We start from the raw sequence: 22,872 nt of genomic DNA on the forward strand, positions 1-22,872 counted from the left end.
GCGATTTGTCACTTTGACACTTTCACGATAATCATTCTTCTCTTAGAGAATCGCAGAGGTTTACGAAGCTACGGAAATAGTTCTGCGTGTTAAACCAGAAACGTGTGTGCCTTCCTATTTTAGTAATCTATGAAGAAAAAAAATTAAACTACGCAGCACAGAGCCCCCTAAAGAGGCGAGGGTCGTACTTAGAAGCTACGGATATATTTCTGCGTATTACACCAGAAACACTCGTGCCTTCCTTTTTTAGAAATGTCTGATGAAAAAAAAAAACAACTAAACTACGAAGCAGAGAGCCCCCTAAAGAGGTGAGGGTCGTACTTACAGTGTATGCGCTTTCGGATAACAACGATGCTAACAATAACGATGAGTAGTACGACGATGATGACCACGCCGCCGGCGATTCCGGCCATGATGATGAGGTTCTCCTCTTTCAACAGCAGCTGCGCCCATCCGGCCGGACCTGTTCCGGACGTAACGGGAGAGCCGGGTCAGCCGACACGCGAGCAAATGCAAAAACAAAACTGGCGTTGGGTTGCCGTGCTTCAAAATGCAATTCCGAAAGGCATCAAAACAGCTCCTGCTCACAGGACGCGTCGTTAAAATGCGAATAATTCAATCCGCCGGCATTGCTTTGCCAAAACACGCGTCCGGTTTCACACTATGTTCGGCACTGTCAGCTAAACTAGTATCTATTGCCGATTAGTAAATGCCAGCCTGGAAGGCTTACTATTCTCGTTTTTCAAGGAATGCAACTTACAAAAAAGTTTTTTTATTTATGCCTACAAACAGAAATAGAGGATGTGTTATATTTTTGCTTTCAGCTTGTCTTGTGTATAGAAAAATAAAGTGCATTAAGTAGATATAGGCTTTTTGTCAAAATGCAAAAAAAAACAAAAAAACAACAACAAAAGAACCTAAAAACGTTTGTTAAATGTCTGACCCCTTCCATTTCCTCCCCAAATATAGTGCAAGTAGAATCACAAGCGCGCACTAATATAATATTAGCGGTTTTAATTACTCGGCTCAGTAATCTGACATTTCAATGTTCAGAATTCCATGGCAGATGTAAAATATGGTACGAAATTCAGGGACTTATATCTTAGTAATCGTGTTGAATAAAAATAATTACAGGGCGTCGCTAAGCCGTGCAAGCTTGTCTGCGTAGCCTAGTCGGTATCGTGCCTGGCTTGCAACCAAAGGGACGTGGGTTCGGATCCAGCCTTACACACTTCAAAAATTTTCTTGGAGGCAAATTAATTTCTTTATACAGTGAAATAATTTGAGATATGCGGCGGCCTTCATTTCGCTTCATGTATAATGTTTCAGTAACTTTTATTCCACGCGTGAAATCATATTGCACCTGAGCGTTGAAGTTCCCACGCGAGGCCATGTGGCAGTGACATCAAGAATAAAATCACCACTCAGGAATTTTCCCGTCTCACCTCCGCCAACGCCGGATTTTCTGCGACACGAGCTTCTTAAAGGAATACTTTAACGAAACTTGAAATACACCCGTTGTGTTCAGAAATAGGCTGATTGATCCACAATGAGTCACTGAATGACAATCGCACATATGTTTCTTTAGCTTGATGTCTGTCTTCATCGTCTTAAACGGTCCAGTCTGGCAAGCACTTCGAGAGAACCCAGCGGAGAGCACAAAACATCCGGCGCAATCGCGACGTAGTCTGTGTCGGGATGAGCATAGCTGCGGCGAGGCTGACGTCGTCACGATGCCCTAGCCGTTCCAGCCACAGAAGCGGTAGAAGCACGCCAACGGTCGGGCCACCGCAACTAACCGCAAAGCTGCTTTTGTGTGAATTTTGAGTGACGGGTTAATCTTCTATAACCTTGTAGAGGGACAATAGCGACGTCTGGGACACACAAAAACGAGTCCCGTTGAGTGAGGAGTTCATCTCTCCCCTCTTCTCTTGTGCTGGCCGTAGAGCTGTCGGAATGACGTCAGGTTCAAAGCATGTATAGTTCTAGGCGAGACAGTTATCGTCACTACCTGTCAAGTTTCCTAGATGGGCATTACAGACGATGCTTTAGCGACATTCAGCAGGTGCTCTTTGCTAATCGTATAATTCGTTCTAAAATTCATTTTCGTGTATTGTTAACAGGATAATGGTGTTTCCAATGTGGTACTGCCTCCTTTGAACACGAATATACCAAAAAGAAGAAGCGCCGACATTTCGTTCTAGTATTCTTTTAAACCTATCACTTAAAATGTTTTTACCCCACGATCTGCTTTAATTACAAACGTTGTTTAGACAGCGCGCATCTCTCGTGCCTTTGCCACGCCGTCCTTCTTTCGATTCATATATAAAGGGAAGTCAATCGGACGCACTCTTAAAAGCGCATGGTCTATTACCTAGACGGCTTCTAAAGTGCGGTTATCACCAGACCTCATTCGACCCAATTTAAAATAGTCTAATTGGTGATAAGGCGCACGCGAGCTGGTTTACGTTCATGATTTAAGGCAACCCAGAGACAGGGGAAACAAGAAGTACAAACCAGACGAAGTCTGAAAACAGAGACTTCGTCGTGTTTGTACTTTATGTTTCCCCTGTCTAAGGGTTGTCGTAAATCATCATTTAACATTGCAGTTGCTAAATACGAGTCACTTTGAAAAGCAGATGCTAACAGCGCTCAAATTACTATTTGACTCCGTCTCGTTCCTAAAGTGAGGCTTAACCCCACGCCGCGTTTTGTTTATGATACCTAGGTCTAGGAATTTAATTATTGAAATAAAACTCAACGTATCTACGTCATTTTTCAACATCACATCGACAAAGACTTAGGTAAATTAAGATTAATTCGTCGGATTTAAGCATAATCGGGTTCAACCGAAACGCACGCAGTTATCAAAATTCTCGAGTTCCATGAACGTCTGGAGCGTAGCATGTTCTTCTATGGTCACTAAGTGAATGAAAACGACTGGGAAATATTTAGTTCCCTCGTATTCAGCTCAAGGTTTTTACTTTCAATAACTCTTCGTAGACTTGCGTGCTTCGAGCCTTTACGCCCAGGCAAAGCACGGTGTGGGACAACGTGTACGTGAAAAATTCGCTACAGCCGCAGCACTGCAGAACATTAATAAAAAAGCCGGCGTGTATTAACCCTGGGTGTTTCTTACTATTCCTGATCTGGTAAAACTTGCGCTTGGCAAAACATAATTAGTGTCCCCTATGTTTAAATATAGAAAGTACTACATTAAGGAACTTTTACCGAGTGCTTCGTACTCTCCAAAGGTTAATTAGAGAATACCGGGTGATTCTAGGAGACAGCGGGCTCTTTAAATCGACCGGAAAATTCAGTTTTCTAACCTATCGTGCTACGACTTTATGCAGCGTTTCCCACAGATGATGCCTTTAAATTTTCCAAAATTTGCAAAGAGCAAACTTACCCGAGGAAAAAGTAAAGAAAGAAAAAGGCTTAGCTCCCATGGAAACGCAGCGACGCCACCGGTCTTCAAACCACACGGCGCCGTTTCGCGCGGGACACAAGAGATGGCGCAACGAACGCCGCCAACGAACGAGCATACGGCGCGGAGAGCCAGCGTCTTTAGCAGACAATCTTTTCTACTCAAAAGCGGAGCGCGTTCCGCGGACGGCGACAGTCTCAGAAACAAGAACAGGCGCGGTAAAAACAAGGAACTGCAGTTCCTTGTCTGCTAAATACGCCGGCTCTCGACGTCATCTGCTCGTTCCTTGGCGGCAGTTGGCGTCGCGACCTCTTGCGCCATCTCTTGTCTCCCGTGCGAAACGGCGCCGTGTTGTTCGCAGACCGGTGGCGGCGCTGCGTTTTCATAGGAGCTAAGCCTCTTTCTTTCTTTACTTTTCCCTCAGGTAAATTCCCTCTTGGCAAATTTTGCAAAAAAAAAAAAATGCACCCTCTGTGGGCAACGCTGCACAAAGTCGTAGCGCGATAGGTTAAGAAACCAAATTTTCCGGTCGATTTAATGAGCCTGCCGTCTCCCTAAATCACCCGGTAGATAAGCGTGAAACCTCCTTACCCAAGGGTGCAGATTTGATACCAGCAAGAATGAAATAAGAACAGAGCGAAATATGCCAATGTACACTCGATTGTTCCAGCGAATTATTATTGCGCGGTCAAAGCGGTCAAGAAGATAACGTAAAGCTTCAGAATTAGCAAAATCGTGGCTGAGCTGCATTTAAGATACAGTTGAAATCAAGATATACTCACGCCTAAGCAGAGTACACAACTCGTTGCTGTATAGGGTGCCACTACATGTACGGCTGGTAGGGGCCGAAGTTGTTTATTAATGAACTATCGCGTTCAGGTAGCGGAAGAAGTCATCCATGCCCCTTGTGCGCATAAGCAAGTCTTTGTTTTTGTTTTTAGAGAACGTTTTTTTCTGAATTTGAAAGATAATACATGGCTGAGCTACCAAACGCCATAGACTTTCACAAAACAAAAAACTGTAAAGCTCATGCGGTCTGTATACGCAGAATAAGGTGAAATCGGGCGTTCTTGGAAATATTGATGGGAACAGATCTACAAATTTTCTTTGTTTTGCACTCGCATTTACCCACGCATTTTTAGATTCTCCAACGTGCCCTATAAATGTTAAAATTCTTAGGAGAAAGTAAAATGTCTAAACGAATTACAATAGTTTATAACCGGGATATCGAACAAAACCGAAAATAAGAACTGAAAAAAACAACTGTTTTTTTTTTGTTTTCATTCAGAGTCGAAAAAAAAGTTTTTTTTTCTCAAAAAAAAAAAAAAAAACTTCCCTTTTTGTGTATGGGAAAGATAGGACGTCTTAAAAGTGAGTCGCGAGAAAGACTATAACGTGCATACGTTTTTATTATTAAGTTTCTAGGTTGCGTTCTTAAACCTTGGGCTTTCATGTATGTTTTAGACACGAAAACCTTTACGTGTTCACGAAAAAGAAATAATGTGCACGCAATAGGTCATCTGCTGCATGGTCATTCCAAGATTCTTAAATGTGTAACCCGCATAACTTAGAAAGGTAATTGTTCTTGTGTCGCACAATCTGAAAAACGTTTTCAATTTCCTACATTAAAATTTACCACTTTGATTATATAAATACATAGTCCACCTGACAAGCTTCCATCAATGCTCCCGAAGGCAAGCCATTGAGAGCGTGATTTATGCCTGTGTTAGGGCACACAAAGCATCCTCTAGAGCTGTGCACTCATGCCTGTGCTTTTGCTAACATTAAAGCCAACATGTCAGATGGTGCACAGTTTATGTTTTAAATTTCTCACTTTTATTCTAAGCATTCGATTTTGCATTGGTTTAATCCGACATTAACGGCTATCTTTTTTTTTACTCAAATTCTAGAATTGAACCATTTTCCCTGAACAGGAACGAAAGCAGAAATGAAAAAAAAAAACAATACACCAAGAAACTGGGGAAGACGAGGAGACGAAACGTCAGAACGCGTCAGAACGCGAAACGCCGGCGTCCAGCGTTTGGCTCTGGCATTTTTTAAACCGGTTTGCAAGTGCAGAGGGGACAAAAGCGGCTGGCTTTGGGTCTACCCTCTAAATTATACCAACCAGTCCTCGGCGTTCTGATGTTCCTGCACACATTCGTCCCCTTGTTTTGTCCCCCTCAGTATGTCGGTACAATGGATTCGACACCCTGCTATAATAAGGTCCATTTTAAGTTTGAACACAGGCGACGCTACGATCTCATACAGTCAGTAGAGCAGCGTCAAAATGTCCATCGTCATGGGCATCGTAATTTATTCCCAATTAAATCTATCACAGACAGTAAATGCCACATAATCCGCGGCGTGTGTGTGTGTGTGTGCGTGTGCGTGTGTTTTATGCGTGATTCGTTTCATAGTTGATAGCAAACGTCTACAGACCACGAGCGCCGTGACAATGCACTTTTCGCGCTGCCAAAGTTAGACTCGAAGAACGTCGTCTTTTTTACTCAGCTGAACATACCACCCGATTTTAACTTGTAGTTTTACGTTTACTTAAATTATAATTTTAATATTCTTCGCTCGAAATTTAATCATTGTAACGTACCTTTTAAACTTGGACGTTAACAATCTAGAAATTATAATAATGTCTATTTTTCCATCAAACAAATGATGGAGGGAGACAGAGGAAAAAAGCTGCATCATGCAGCTTGACGAGTCCCCGGCCCCCCTCTCACACAAACAGCAGTGGCACGTGAAAAAATAAACGAGACACAATGACATTCAAAAAGTAATCGGGCGGCAATATTAACGTTTTTCGCAGTAACATAAAAAAGAAAATGTCATACATGTATACATTTAGATATATACGCAGAAAACACAAAGCGTTATACATAGCAAAGCTCTGAAAAGGACTACTAAACAAACACACTGGGAAAAAATTCTCGAATATAGTGTCTCAATGACTTAATGGGATCAATATTTTCGGAGCTAAGAAAATGAAGTAGGCTTGGAAGCGTATAAGATAACATTTGCTCAGCATAGGTCTTTCTGAAATTGGGTAACTTCCAGTTTTGAAAACTTCGAGTGGGGTAGGTTGGTACTTTTGGAGCAAGAGAAGCCAGGTCGATCAGATTCACATGATTTTTTTTTGTACTTCAGATTTATAAAACACACACAAACGATATTTATATATACTATTAACATTAATCAATTTTAAACTTTTAAATAAGGGTTCACTATGGTGGTCGTATGGGACATTGGAAATGTTTCTTGGCATCTTTTTCTGCAACAGAAGCAGTTTATTTAAGTTTGTACTTGTACTATTACCCCAAACTAGGTGGCAGCAATTTATATGAGAGAAAAATAAAGAGTTATAAATTGAATGTTTGACACTTCATGGTAAAAGATGGCGGTGTCGATACATCAAGCCAACAACACGCGATAGTTTAAGCAAATCATAATTAACATGGTCGTCCCATCGCATTTGATCCGTGAATAAAACACCAAGAGTCTTAAAGCTAGTGAGGACTTAAACTTTAGTCGAATTTAAAACCATACCACAAGTAATAGTAACATTCTTGTTTTTTGGGTGAAATAAAACCGCTTTTGTTTTATTTTCATTGATCTTTAGAACATAACCGCTACACCACTTAACTAGGTCTTTGAGAGTGTCATTTGCGTTATTTATTAGTTCATTACAGTTATTACCTGCAAAAAGTAAACTAGTATCGTCCGCGTAAATTACATATTTGATATTTTATTTACGTTCACGATATCATTGACATATAAATTAAACAAAAAGGGACCTAGAATACTTCCTTGGGGAAATCCAGATTCAATTGGTTTTATATTAGAAGAATAGCCATTTATATGGACGTATTGCTTACGATGGGAAAGATATAACGCAATTAAAGCTGATACCTGTCCACAAAAACCATATTTTTCTAGCTTTTTATTAACAGGTCATGACTTAGGTGGTCAAACCCTTTACTAAAATCAATAAATATTCCAAGGGTCATTTTTTTCTGCTCAAAGTTGCCCAAAATATATTCTTTTCACTCTAAAAGAGCGAGCTCGGTGGACCAGCCTTTATGGAAACCAAACTGCGAAGAGTTGATTACAATGTGCTTTTCTGAAAACTTCACCATGCATGAAAGCAATATTTTTTCAAAGCCTATCGAAAACACCGGTAAGATAGATATAGGCCTGTAGTTTGCCCATGCCGTTCCTGTCACCCTTTTTATACAATACGCTGACCTTAGCTATCTGCATATTTTTTTGGAAACGCCCCAAACTGCAAGCAGAGATTAAAAATGAATGTTAGATAGGGTGATATGATATCTATCACATATGTTTTATCGGACCTATCTGCATATCATCAGCGTCACAGCTTGTACTATTTTTAAAAGACAAAAATGTGTGTCTCACGTCCATATTCAAAACTGGCTCAAGAAAGATCGTATTTTCATTTTTATGTTCACTATACGTGCAAGCGTTTTCACCTGGATTACCTTTTTCCAAATTTACAAAGTGGTCATTAAAGGCATTTGCTAGTAATGTTCGTGTATGTTCTACATTGTACTGGCGGATTTTATCAATTCGCTTTATTTCGTGCGAACGATTCAGTACATTGTTAAGCTTTTTCCACATGACGTCTGTCCGCATTGCTGTGGACACAAAGTAGTTCTTAAAGTACCTTGCTCTAGCATTTCTTAATTTCCTAGTAAGTATGTTACGGTACAAGTTAAATGCTTTAAGATGTGCAGGGTCCTTAGTGTTTACGAATATCTTGTACAAAACATTTTCCTATTTATTTTAAACAAAAGTTCTGGGGTTATCCATGGTTTACGATTTCTTTTCGACAATTTAATCGATTTATATGAAAAGCATATTTTGTGTACTTCCTTAAATTTGTGTAAGAACAGGTTATATACTTCGTTCGCTTCTATTTCCTCACAGACCTGGCTCCAGTCAATTTCCAAACATTTATTTCTGAATTCAGATAGGCTATTCGCTGTAATATTTTGAAAAGGTGCACAACCCGCTTCTTTGTAGTTTTAGCTATTTCTTTTTTTATGCAAATGAACGCGGCCAGATGGTCTCTTATATCTGTACTTAATATCCCAGATTTTACGCACGTTAGGTCAAAATTTGTAATAAACAGATCGAGGAGTGTTGAAGAGTCAAGCGTAATTCTTGTGGGTGATTTTATGACATTTGTACAACCACTAATATTAATTAACATATCCATCTGCCTTTTACTTGGGGTTTCTAGAAGCATATTCAAGTTGAAATCTCCACCCAAAATAATATTATATTGATTTTCTGTAGCAAATCTAAAATAACCTTCTAGAAAAGAAAAAAAGGAAACTAGATTTCTATTTCGCGGTCTATAAAATACCGAGACAATATTGTTCTCCACGACTAGGGACAGCACTTCATAATCTTTAGTAACACATGAGTATTCAGGTAATAATTCACCTTGCATATTATTTCCTAAGATTAAGATCACAACCCCTTTGCGCCCAGTTGATCTGCTTAAAAAGTAGTTGTTATACATCGGTAGCTTAAAAACATCGTTTTCATCGGAATACCAAGTTTTGTCGCGCTACAACGGGTTTTAATTTGTTTACGTGCGTCCTAAAATTTTGAAGAACCCCTTCGGTGAAAACAAAATGTCGTCCACCCTGTGCACCCCGACAGCTTCCTCAAACAGCACGGTATTCGCTCTTGCCAGTGTGGAGAGACTTCTGCACGAATGCATCGTTTTTGTAAACAGAGAAAACTGGTTGCTGAACTGCATCAATCTAAAGTGCTTGGAAGAAAAGGCGAGGGAATGCGATGGCACTATAGATAGGAATAAACTTGGGCAGTCTGATCATTTATTTTGGATCAGTTTCGATCTCATCCAGCGTAAGCAGAAGAAGCGACGTGAGTGGGGTATAGGAAATGGAATGAGCACAACGAGACAGTTGCTTAGGATCTCCTCCAAGGTACGAATACTGATATACATTTCTGCCTCTAGGCCTCGCAGCCCCTCAAGTTCATTCATAATGTACTTGAGTGTTGTTACTTTTTTTTCAGAGATACGCATGTAACATGTTTTTGTTTGTTTCTATATTGTGTATTTCGCCCTGAGGATCACAAACCTTGTATGTCTGACTGTAAACTGTTTTTTAACATGCATATGACGTAGCGAGCGTTTTCCCCCCATGATGAAAAAAAAACTAATTTGAAAAGGAAACCGAAACTAACACCATCGGAGGGCGAACTACTTGGCGGATTGATACATGTGCAGAAACTGTGCCCCCCAGCATTCACTTCTTTGCCAAGAAAATTTGTCCAATAGTACAGAAACGCCAATTCCTTTCAATAAGGGCACCTGAAAATCTCTCTTTGCTGCACGAAAGGTGGACGAGCGGAGAAACCCACTTCAGAGAGCAGAAATCTTGGGATTTGGTTTTGTGATACAGTAGTCGTTTTGTCGGTTTTGTGATACAGTAAGTTGGCAAGCGCCAAAAAAAAAAATGTGCGAATTTAGTTTTGTGAGGTGCAAGTGTTGTCGTCTTAAACTGTAACCGCTCCAAATAATATATATGACATAAACCAGGGTCTTCACGCGAATATGTGAACGTGTTAATGTCACCATTTCCTTAGGATATGTCATCCAGATCAAGTTAGCGCATGTAGAACGTGTACAGTTGCTTGCGTTAAGAGCTATATTGCGAAAACCGCAATCAGGGAGTAAACACCACATTGTCCAGCAGGCGGCGACTGGAGGGTCAGAGTAACAGTGGATGTGTTCAAATGTATCTAGCGAGCCGCCGCGCGCGATACCTCCCCATTCCTGACCCACGCACGATAGCCGTGCCATAGTTTAGTTTGCACCGCATTGGCCGCGGTTGGCGCATTCTAGCTTCTAGCTCTAGCCACTGTACACTCCGCGACACTATCAGAGCGAGTGTAACTTCTGCACAATTGTACTGTGCAAGGGTACCGGCAAGCATCAGTCACTGCCAAAGCAGTTAGTAACCCACCCGAGCACCTTCCTTCACTAAGGTAGATTGGACTACGGTATTTTAATGCTGGTAAAAAGAACACAGGAAACCGGCGATAACTTTTTTGCGCTAAGGGTGTCTCGGATCGTCCCTACGCTCCTCGCGTGGCTCCGTTTGTTTGCGAAAATTGTCAATATTTCAATAACCATTAGCGTGCGAAACGCAAAAAGAAATATTGCAGGCGGGTTGTGAGCTGGGCTAGTTGGCAAGCATTATACATGGTTAAAGTCAGCGAAACAACGGGAGGAAACTGTAAATGAATAAAAAAAAGCAGGTTAAGCGTTTAACTCACAACTGAATATTTCATCCAGAAGAGAAGAAGAAAAATTACATAAAACCAACAGGCACATGCTCATGGCACGGGAACCCTAGGGCGCGGGACAATGGCTTTTGCACATTGAAGCATTTGTAAACCAAAACTTGCTTTTCAGACAGAGTAACAGAAGGATGGCTCACGCAGTGCTCCAACAGTCCTCGTATTGTATATGCCTTGTAAATTTTTCTGGTGAGTTTTTATTTATATGGACCTATGATAGCTGTGCTGGACAAATTTGGATTTCATATTCATAACACGTCTATGAGATCTACCGTGGGGTGCCCTTCACCCCTGCACTGTCAAGCACGTACATGTACTACCAATCTGTCCAATCACACAGTTATGTGAGGGAGACTCACACAATAGACATCAGGAAAGAAAACAGTATAATATCTCACATATAAGAACCATGCCCACTTACATTTATGTTAACAAGATCAATGCTTGTCTTCGTGAAACAGCTAGCACTATATACACTGTCAACATCATCTTCCAGAGATTCGAGTTGCATCTTAAACATTCACACCAGATACGAGGTTAAGTTGTAAGGAACCTTTATTAGCTCATGGAACCTCCACGTATTAACCAACCTCTATAACCCACACTTCAAGAAACCACGCGCGCCCTAACACGGCCACCAGCATGACTCCCCGGTCGTCCAGCACAGCAGACATCCTCAAACGCCAACCGCTTCGTCACAGCTGAATTGAAGGAGTCGCCACGCTCCAATAGACCCGCGCGCCACCGCTCCGACATGAACGCTTCAAGGCGCGATCCGCGGCCAAACAAACTTCCCGATATCGCGAGAAATCGACGTACCGTCACGTTCCCCATTGACTGCGGCTGCACGCCAGCTTTCGCTGTGGAGTCCGCCGGACCGCTATCTCCGCGGCCGTTCCAAGCCGGGCACTTCATCTGCCGGCGTCGGAGACTAATGAGGCGGGACGCATCATCCCCGAGGAGCGGCAGTTTTACAGCGCCGATAAGCGCTGATCCAGATTGCATGGGCTCCTTACAAGCGATCGCATTGAGCCCCATAAAGTGAGGCCCCCGCTAAAAACGAAATAAAAAGGAAGATGGTTCCGCGTGATGGCCGCAGCAGCGTGTGCTCGGCATCTGCAGCGTAGGCTTCACGAAACAACTGGCTAACTGTCGTTACGCCGCAGCCAGAAGCGAGGTGAGCGTTCATATTATGTATCCTCAAACCTTGGCTCCGCTAGGGGTTTTCGTTTTTCTATCTCTTTTGAGCAAACTCGCCGACTCTAACAACGTGTTTTTGAAAAAAAGGCCTCGAGGGGAACATGACCCAAATTTGACTAGCTGCTCCCTGTTTCGTGCCAAAGTGGGTAATGCGAACAAGGCGTTCTGTCTTCCACAAAGTGGAAGACGTCAGAACATTATGCTGTAATAGTGCTCCTTGTACGCTTCTACCCTCGAGAATAAACATTGGGGCGTTCTGGTTCAATGTATAGTGTATCGCGCATTTAAAATAAAAAGAACGAAAACGGGGACAAAAAAAAAAAAAAACTACGTTTGGTCGTAAAACATGAGCGTACCCGTAGAGTTTACTCGGGTCTGTTGAAAACAGAGAAGATAATCGATTGGGCGATGATTTTCCTTTCTACCTCCGATGATCACATATAAGATGCTACCACTTAGTGCGAGTGACCTATTTTTGATTTTTCTTTATGCAGCATATATTTTTCTGAACATTATGAGAAAGCAGGTATACGGCTGGCCTTCAAAATATTGACTCACATTCGCTCCAAAATCTAAAGCCCTCTAGCACGTAGAATGGATCGCGGTATTTTGAAGCAAAACGCAGTTTTACAAACGGGAGCGCCTTTACGGGCCTTGTTGCCGCATACAAAAAAAAAAAAAAAGAAGAAAAATCGATCGAAAAGAAAAACGAAATTCTGAGTAAAGCATTGAATGGTTTCCGGCCCGAACTACAAAAACCAGGATTTATTATAACCGTCAGAAGGAATAAAACTTAGACGAGCAAATATAGACATGCCTTACGCCCGGTTATAAAATTGTGGATTTTTTTTTCTCTATGTCCTAAGAAATCATTAGAAGGTATACTTAAGATCGTTGAAATTGCATTATCACTTAAAACAGCTCTGGTCTTTTTTTCGAGAATTCTTCTATCAGAACAAAGCTTTGAACATTCGAAATTTTTTCTAAAGTTTAAAATATTTCTTAAGTGCTCTTCGAAATCTTTGCCTGATGGTTCTAGCGGTTCTTGGAATAACAAAATCAGGAGTCAGATATCACAATGTAGAGTACTATTATAAGGCACCTATCCCATAGTGGCGTAAACGCTACAGATCAAAACCTCTAACATATCTGAATGCCAATCGTTACAACTAATAGGGGAGGGGTGGAAGGGACATGCGCCTTTGTTTAAATAATGAATTTGCAGCATCTACAAGGCAAATGGCCACGCTCCATATATCTATCGGAGACTGCGCACCCCTTTCTTTTTTGTTAGTTGCAACATACGGTATGTTGCTTGGTTTCTGGTATACAGAGTGGCCACAAGTTATTTTCCACCCTCATGTTTACCCATAAGTTTACATATCGCGTAATGGAACTCTGGACCTTGGAAGAAAGTGCATACATCGATTTCTTAATGCATCGTAAAATATATATATGTACAGGGGCAGCCAAAGATGATGCATTTGTTTCTTTAGTATTTCATGAAATGAGCCTACTTGAAATAAAAATAAAAATTAAGGACCTGATTTCTCTATCTACCGCGTCTGTTTTCTGAGAAAATCCGTCTGGTCGCCACAACAGCCGAAATGCGGAGGCAGGTAACAGCGAGGACGGAGACACTAATCTTCTTTAGGAAACATTTTATGCGTAGCAAAGCCCGCTAGAGATTTCGTGTTTAGCCCATGATGTTATATTTTTACTAATACAACTCATTGGATGCACATAAAAATCAACGAAAAGGGTTATTTTTGTCTCTAGTTGGGCTAGCCGCCGCCATCGCTCGGCCGTTGCGTACCACAGACGTCTTTTATTTGAATTTTACACACAAGTTAGCGTGTTCACAATCCTAATTTCTTAACGTTTACTAAAAAAGCTCATTAGTTATAATATCAATAAACGAAATGCACCACGTTAGGCCACTTGTGTGCAAACTTTTAGGCCGATAAATAAGAGAAATCATTATATGCAGTCCTTTCAGATGACCAAGGATCGATTTGGTGCACGCGGTAGTAGAACAACTATAAACTAATTTCTTTAATGAATTCCTCACATCTGCGTAAACATACTTACGTCGCCGACTAGCCGTAGTGACTTTTATTTATGTCATGGTGTTCATATAATTACAAAGTACGCAAAACGCTGTAACCCAGCGAAATTTTATCTGCACAGACTAAGCAAGTGCTTGGCCTGCGCTCGAAGTAATATAAAACTGGAAAAAGTGCGAGCGGCCGCCCAGAGTCGCATAAAAGTACATAAGAGGTCCGACTTCTATTGGGCGGCAGTGGAATGAAAGAAGGCCATTTCCCTGGCGTACGTCGGGCTTCTGCGCTAACACATATTTCTCATGGGCGAGGAGCAGTGAACTAAAATAATAAATAATATGATACTAATTGAGCTAACTACCAATTGCGCACTTGAAATACTAGCTTAAAGATATCTTGCAATATACTACGCGTAGTACATCATAACATAGGCCATTTGTGTTGTCTTTTTGCAGTCTTAGCAGAGAGAATGGCCGAGAGATAGAGCTGCATAAACCTAGAATAAAATGAGAACGAAGATTTTCATAAAAGGACTCCGAACAGCCTTGCTCCCAACTCCACCAAATATTATTTCTAAGCAATTTATAACCTTCTTTTTTATTTGAACAGCGTGGTAAATTTGTCTGCATATTTCGGTAGGTGAATATCATAAATACATTTGAAGTGCGTGCACATACACTGAAGAAGTGCGTACATATAAACTGAAGTAATTTGTGACTAACACCAGAAGCACACTAAATATAATATTATTATGTGTGTATCTGACATATTGAACAAAATATTGAATTACACTCAAACTCACAAAGAGTTTTCAAAGTATTTACAGACAAAAAAAAAAAAAGAACAGCCATGGAAGCTATAAATATGCAGTGGTAGCAGCTGAACATGACGATTATCCTCTTACCTAATCCCGCCGAGGCTCGTACATAGATGGCTAAAACAGCAGTGATCTAAATTGGTACTCGTTTAAACCTGCTCGAAGTTCAATAAAAACTTATATATACTTCGAGTGTACCTTTCTCTCACAGAAACGTAGTGTTAGAATTATTTTAAATTAGGTTCTTTCTACGTAGGACCTCATGCAAAAGCTGCGAATAATCGCCGAACGGTGGTGTGGAGGACAACCGTAATTTTCAAATAACTAAGATTATCTAGCGGGCTGGTTCGTTGTACATACTGATATATTAAAGCACAAACAACGAAAAAGGAAAGACGAGTAAGGCAGGAAAAAGCGCCCGTTCTGTGCGCCTTGTATATTCTTGCTCGTCATTTTTCGCTTTAATATCTCAATTTATACTTAGATAGTTTGTTTGAAGCGGCTGCAGTTGAGGATGATAGCTCTAATTGGTCATGTAGAAAGGCCACGTTTGCGCGCAAATATTTGTCTTCATTCAACACGTTTTCTTGTGTTCGTCACGAATGTATTTCAATCGAATATTTGGTTATGCTGAGTGTTATAAATTGAGATGATTCCTGACACATCCGGCGGAAACATCAGATCCTGCACGTAGCAAGCTTATTTAAGTTGTGCATTTCGAATTGTGAGGGTTCAATGCGTAGCTTCTTTACTTAAAAACCAAGAAACTAAGCCACTTATTCTTATTTTTAACTGCGGACGCCGAGTGAGATGTCCCAGTTTACCGATGTGTGTGCTGATGGCACCATCTATCGACAGAAAAAGGGAGAATTCGTCGGAGTCTTCTTACATCTGAAATCCGTCAACTGATTCTTACTTCTATAGGAAGATCGCGCAATCAGCGCAACTCTCGTGACCTCTGTCGTCTGCGACGGCCTCCGCCACTGTCAACTTTAGGACAGTGGGACCATTTTTTTAAATACACCTTAATTTTTCGCTGCATCAAATGCCACACTCAAAAATCGTTTTGGGAAAGATTTGAGCTTCTCACATCCAGGACGGTTTTTTCATGGATCGTCTTAAAAAAGGTATCGTGTTTATATCGCCCAGTAGGCGCAGAGTAAATAGACGGCTCTGGCTACGGCGCCGCATTTATTGTGACCACAAACTTGCTTCTCACCAAAATATTTCTATCAATAATTTTTTCTACTCTGTTTTCAGGCGCCATTTGTACTTATACAAACAATTCATTCCTTTCGACCGGCCATGGTTTTCATTTCTTCAGTTTTCGCATAAATTATTTACTTACAAATATCTCTCCTCAAACGGTCGCTCTAAATATTCGGAAGGAAACCGAAGGGCTGCAAATGGAATTCGAGGATTGTTATTTTCTTTCCTGTACACAATAGGAGACGTGGTGCGTTCAAATATTGGACATCGTATTTTACAATCAAATAAAATGGTATCTACATAACAAAAAAAGCGAAAAATATGCAGGCGAGTTGGTAAGGAAATATATTCTGAAATATGGATATACTGAGAAATAAATGAACGAATGAAAGAATGGAAAATGTCACTGCTAGAAATGATTTTGTATTGTGGATGGTTTTTTTATGTATATATATTTCCGGTTTAGAATATAATATATCTGCGTTCCTGAAATGAAACCAGATGTAGATGTAAATTTTTGTACTAATGTGTATTCTGTAGGTTAATTGGTATGAAAAGCAGAATTGAAATAAAGCAAAGTAACAGCTATCCAGGAGAGTAACATCATTGACCATGCTGAAAAAATTTTCACAAGTGTGTATCAAACATTTTGAAGATATTATCTTCGCTTTATTAAATGATATTCTCATTATTTCGTTTAGCTAGCTCATTTCAATAGATCAGTTTAGCCCGACCTAATATAAGTCATTGCTTTCACTGGATTTTAGAGAGGAACACTGGCATATTTAATAGCACATTCAGGGTGTGTAGAGCCTGACAAGCCGTAAATAAAAAAAAATCTTTGAGAGCTTTACGTCTGAAAATATTTACGCATGATTCATGCATTTGCTCAGACAACGTGATCAATGTATGTCACGCTGCTGCTATAGCGTGACTGCAATTCACTCTCCATCCGCTGTCAATCAGGCGACGTACGCATCTTTTAGATGGTATGTTCATCGCTCTCGTGCATTTTAGTTTTCATATCTCGGGCATGGCACACCTAAAAATTGTCGCGCGTTAAGAAGAAGAATTTAATTGCCATTTAAGAACAGTTAATGCAGATTTTTACTGGAATCTACACAACTCCAAGTGGAATGCGGCTGAGAAGATCACTATTTAAACAGTTATTTTATACATCGATGTTAATATTTCACTCATCTTGAATTTGTGAATTGACGTTATTCTAAATGAATAAAATGTTTATTTTAACTGCCACTCATTTCTTATGATTTATTTCGAGATTAAAAACAAAAAGCTCTCTTATGCTAGAGGAGAAATTTACAGTATCCCAATAATAACCGTCCGCAAGTGGGAATGATTTCAATATGCGACTTATCTAAAAGACCTAGGCAAAAAATTGTATTAAAGAAAAATTTTAATACGCATCACATAGTTGCAAAAGCTCATAAATCTTTCCCGTGGCACCATCGACGTTTCTTCGCGTTCAAATAATCAAAAAGAAGAAACAAACAATTCGCCTGTAAATGTTGTTTAACAAAACAGACGAACACGTGTGAGTTGTTTTGCAAATGCATTTGAGGATTCCAGCGGGTACGACTGGTTTACACATTCAAGAAATAGAAAATGTGGCGCTTTTCTGAAACGTTAGGTCTGGCAATGACACAGATAAATCTAAAAGAATATGAAGAAGAGCCTCGAGGGGCATTAATGGGTCCAAATTGATCACCCTTGTTTCAGTCGATTAAAATGTATGTGTTTTTTTTTTGTTAGTAATATCGTATTTTATAGAAAGTCGCGTATTGTGCATTTTCTTCTATAGGCACTAAATATATAACGTAATTCTTCCCGTGCATCGATCAGGTTTTCTCTAGATTGATAATTCGCGTGAAGCACGGAGTTCCCGACGATTCCTTTGATCATGTTGCCTGAAGCTATTTAAACCACAGATGGGCCGTCGAGTATATTGCCCATTCCCGACAAGACAAAAACAAATAAACTTTTTTGCGGTTTGAATTTGAACGAGTTGTGAGTTAGGGCTTGTCTGTCTTCCATGTTCTTTTCCTGTCCCTGCCCTGGCCTTTTAGTACGCAATTGTTTTCATTATGCCCAACCAGCGCCAACTCGCCCAGCTTACTACCTTGCTAGAGTTTTTCAAGGTCTGCCTTCTCTGGGAAGCACTTTAAGTGGCAGACATATACACGAATAAACAGTGTCGTAGAATTCTGGTATCGTTGAAGAATGTTAAATAATAATCTTCAGCTGTGCGCATTGGTAATCCACGAAACTCGGTTTTTCACATGCTTCATGCGACGCAATGTTTGTTTTGTAAAACAATGGGATTTCCATTAATTGTTCTAAGTTCATACTTTCTTGTTTTCTTTTTACATCACAGCATACGCATTTTTATTCATACAAAAGGTAACTTGGAAAGCACTCACCATACGCGCAAACACTGCAAATTCAAGTCGTAATATTTTAGCAAAAACTGTGCGCGCTTGCTTAAAAAGAGAGTAGATGTACAAGTCCGCAGTTAAACCCCTGACATATTTACGACTCCTTGAAAAGATAGCCAAATCATGACTCCTTATGTAAGTGCTTCAAAGCTAATGATTTGTACTTGTCCAATAATTTCTAACCACATGTGTGCTTTAAAGTTCCATAACTGGTTGCCACGAGGGCACAGATGAATTCAAGCAAGACAAATTCTTGCGTATTCAGTCATCTTTTCGACGCGTCGTGTGGTACGCCGGACGTTTCGTAGTGCACCTTTCTCGTCTTTTGAAAGTGAATATAGAAAAGTAAAGTATTTGCGAAAAATAGAGTTAGTATGGATGCAATTAGAATCGTGATATCCATCAGTCTATCCCCTGTCGGAATCGGCCCTATAACCCTTAAACTTAAAAAGAAGGCGAAATCCTCATCAGCACACGAACTTAGAACAGTAGACGAAAACTACAGGACAACGGCTGACTCGTAAGTGAGGTTCAGTCTACAAAAAGTAAACAAAGACAACCTCTTAAACAGATCACACACACAACATATTAAAATGCACTCCTACCAGGGGAATAGGGGGTGCAGAGATTTCTGTCTTTCCAATCGACACTCATGATTGATTTAAGGTACGTTATTTGTAAGGCGAAATCCATGCGGACTCTAGTTACCTGGTAGGCGTGCACTTTACTCTGTGTGTGTGTGTGTAATCTGTTTAAGAAGTTTTTTTTTTTTCTTTTCATAGAATACACTTCAGTTGAGAGTCAGCCGTTGTGATGTCATGTTCGTTATTTTGTTCTTCGTCAGACTTTGATGACGCTGTTTTTTCATCACGTATAACTGTTACCAAGTGGCCCAATTTAAGTCTATACTTTTAGAGATTACATTGACACTGGCGTCATTCAAGATCTTGGAGATCTGATGCTATGTGTAGTGGCTTTGCTTATTTATTTGGTGCGTTCGTGCTACCGCTTTTAAAAGGTTATTTAGGTAGTCATATTTTATTTGTTCTGATAACGTTTTTTTGTGTGTTTTATGTACACATCCGCTGATTGATATTGTTTCCTGTATTGTGTATCAATATATACATGCTTACATTTTAGTTTACTTATTTTTGTTTAAATTTAAATATATGGCACTGTGTCGTTTTTAATTATTGAACAATGACCAATTTTCTATCTTCGCATTTAACTTCCATGTTAACCTTTAAAAAATTCCTATAGAAAGTATTTATTCGAGAGAAGACAAAAGCTAATGTCATATACAGTATCTCATGTGATAATAAGCGATTCTTCCCCAAAAAAAGACTACCACACGTAAAAAAGGTTGTGAGCAGCAGCAGAGCCTCCTGCTGCTCACATTTTTTTACGTCGTATACGATACAAATATGGAAAAACGAACGAGTCGCACGAGCAACTCACTTGGCAGCCTGCTGAGCTTGAGCTGGCAGGGCTCAGAGTGTCCGACGGCGTTGCTGGCCACGCAGGAGTAGGCCCCGAACGAGTCCGGGTTCCGGTCGGGCAGTACGAGAGTGCTCCGCGGTCCGTGGTCCTCTTGCACGGTGCGGTTATTGCGGAGCCAGGCAAACTGGGACACCGCCGGCACTGCCTGGGCCTCGCACGTCAGCACGATGTGGCCCGAGGCGTCGTGCTCTTTGACAATCACGCAGTGCGGCCGGTCTGCGCACGTGGAATCCCCGAGTGTTAGCATATATAGCGGATTGAACAACATGCAAGTGGAGGATCCTTGCTTTTGTAATAAGTGCAAGGCCATCATAATTTACAAAAAAAAATCTACAAAAAAAAACAATACTTCTGAGGACACTTAAGCATCTCTTATGAGTTGTGAATGCGAAACCATGAATGTCGTTCTTTCGCTTTCTTCATTTGTCCTCGATATATTGGCGTCACGGCCACGTTTCGCTACTGCCGAGTTGGCGGCCTGCGGCTTTGCGCGAGCTCTCGTAAAGCGGCCGCAGCCCGGCCCCACCATCCCTGCTCCTGCAACGCATGCCGCGAGACCGGCGGCGGATCGCGCGCTCTCCTAATCCGGCCGCAGCCCCCCCCCCCCCCCCCCCCCCCCCCCTTCCGGCCACGCCTGACATGAGAGCGGCGGCCAATCACACGCGCTCTCTCCAAGCAACCACCAATGGCTATCTAGGAGCCCTTTTGCTCAGCCACTAAACAATTTGCGTTTCGTTCGCGTTTTTTTTTTTTTTTTTTTTTTTTTTGCGGTTACAGACGCCGTTGGCTCCGCTCTATTTGACAGGTAACGCTTTGGATTAAAAACGTTTGTGAGCTCACTTTTTGTGGAGAACGGAGAACACCGAGACAGAAAATCACGGCGAACAGCAAAAGGGTCCAACGAATGTTCAAGCTCATAATACAATTATACCCCAAAATGCAATCTGCGTATGCAAAACGAGCATTACTATAAACTTGCTAATTATACCAGTGCCTATTGATTTTTATCAGGACTAATCGTATCTTTGCTAGGATCCTTTTATTGTGCAGTGTGATTGGGTGTCCTCTTATTCTGCAGAAAAGTAACTTACAAACGTTGTAGAGTGAACACTTCTTTGCTAGAATATTAATGGTCGCGAGAGGTGCCTGGCAAGCAACGTGAAAAAATTAGACAGGAAAATTATTTAATGGATGGGTCGATGTTAAGAGTCTTGCATAAAAAAACAATTACGGCATTTTAATAATTGCGAAATGGCTAATAGAATGTTCCGGTATATTCTGCCATATATAAAGCTCTACTAAGGGCAAACAAAAATCGGTGTTTTATAATTTGAAAGAAAAAAGAAAATGGCAACTGCAATAACTGTAGATAATTCCTTAAGCCAAACTCCGACAACTTCTGAAGATATGACCTCACCCTTTTAGAAACACAAAAATAAACAAAAACATAAAAATCCTTACCGCGTAACATTTTGGTTTATTTTGTAATTCACTTTATTCCTGCGCTTTCAATGAATTTGCGCGAGAGTTCCTTGCAAGTCTCAGTTCCCATTTTGTCTTCTCTTATAGGCATTGACGCCTTTTGATAAATATCCGGAGTCAGTTAGTCTATAAATGTACCAAAACTCCACTCCCGTTTTGTAAAAGAAAACTGTTTGAAGGAGGTAATATGGATAATCAGAATTATTACAAATATGCATTTTCTTGATTTAAATATTTACTGAAGTACTGATGACTCTCTAAGCATATACTACTCCTTCCAAATTAAAAAATAAAATATTTTTTGCTGTATTTGTTTAAAAACACGTAACCTATATAAGTAAGATGTCATTTCTCTTATAAAACACCACAACATATCCCAAATCTGTACTCTACCACGATAGCGAAAATCATGATCCTCCTCAAACCCAGACCTAAACCCAATCCCAGGAAAATCTTCTGCCAGAAATGAAGCGCTCCTCTGGCGAGCCTTGTAAATGCGGGTCTGCCAAAAAATCCCTCCTCATTAGGAAAAAAACCATCCCTAGCCGAAAACGCGGAGGGCTTCGGTCAAGAAACCCGACGGGCTATCTAAACACATATCTCGCCAAGCCCTTCCCAAAATGCATTTGCAGGTCACCGCTCCCTCACTTCCCTTTGCCCCCTTCTCTGCCACACCAATCCTGCCGACGACGAAGTCTAACTGACCGCAGCGCGTCAGATACATTCGTCTCGGCTCAGGCCGAGCGCAGTCCACGCAATCATGGTGGCCGCGAGGTGGCACGTGCCTTTCGCATTGAGGTGGACCGAAGCGGAAGATAAACACCGGTTGTGCCACTCATCACTCAAAGACGTGATGCGCCACGGCACTTTTTCCAATTGGGTAGCCAATCAACTTCAATCTTCCAAACCGCCACGACGAAATCAGCAAGTCGGCTGACGCAATCGAGCATCCGGGACTGAGCCGTGACTCTTAAGCCTTTGCGAATATGCAAACGCGTTCTGGCTTCCATTGCGGTCCAGCTTTAGTCGCGAAGGAGTGCGATGTGGCTCATTTTCTTGCGGCGCGGCGCGGGGACTCTATTCCGAGGAAGCCGGCGTCCACGGAAATTAGGAACGGTCGGCGCCACTCCGGGCGGCTTCCGGGGTACTGACTGGCGGGACGCCGTGCAGAGTTATGGCCGCGCTGGTCGAGGCGCGAGGGAGGGCGTCGTCCGACGAAGGTGCATCTTGAACGCACCTGTAATGGTGGCGAGCGGCTAGCCTCATTACCAAACCATTAGCGAAGCCGAGCGAGGCCTTCGGGTCGTGATAAGGTGCCCGAGGAGGAGAGCTCGAGGACTT

The 22,872-nt window shown here is 41.3% G+C and overlaps 1 protein-coding gene across 1 annotated transcript in view; it reads right to left on the reverse strand.

Annotated features, from left to right (window-relative positions):
* Window positions 1–22,872, reverse strand: part of LOC8033560 (hemicentin-1) — a 211,206-nt gene that overhangs the window by 24,943 nt on the left and 163,391 nt on the right. Inside the window, exons 9-10 of the mRNA XM_040500344.2 lie at window positions 20,008–20,265; window positions 326–463 (exon numbers count right to left, since the gene is read on the reverse strand). Coding sequence (XP_040356278.1) covers window positions 326–463; window positions 20,008–20,265 — 396 coding nt within the window. The remainder of the gene's footprint in view (window positions 1–325; window positions 464–20,007; window positions 20,266–22,872) is intronic.

Source organism: Ixodes scapularis, unplaced genomic scaffold (assembly GCF_016920785.2).
Source record: "Ixodes scapularis isolate PalLabHiFi unplaced genomic scaffold, ASM1692078v2 PGA_scaffold0__279_contigs__length_252992795, whole genome shotgun sequence".
In the NCBI taxonomy this organism is placed as follows: Eukaryota; Metazoa; Arthropoda; class Arachnida; order Ixodida; family Ixodidae; genus Ixodes; species Ixodes scapularis.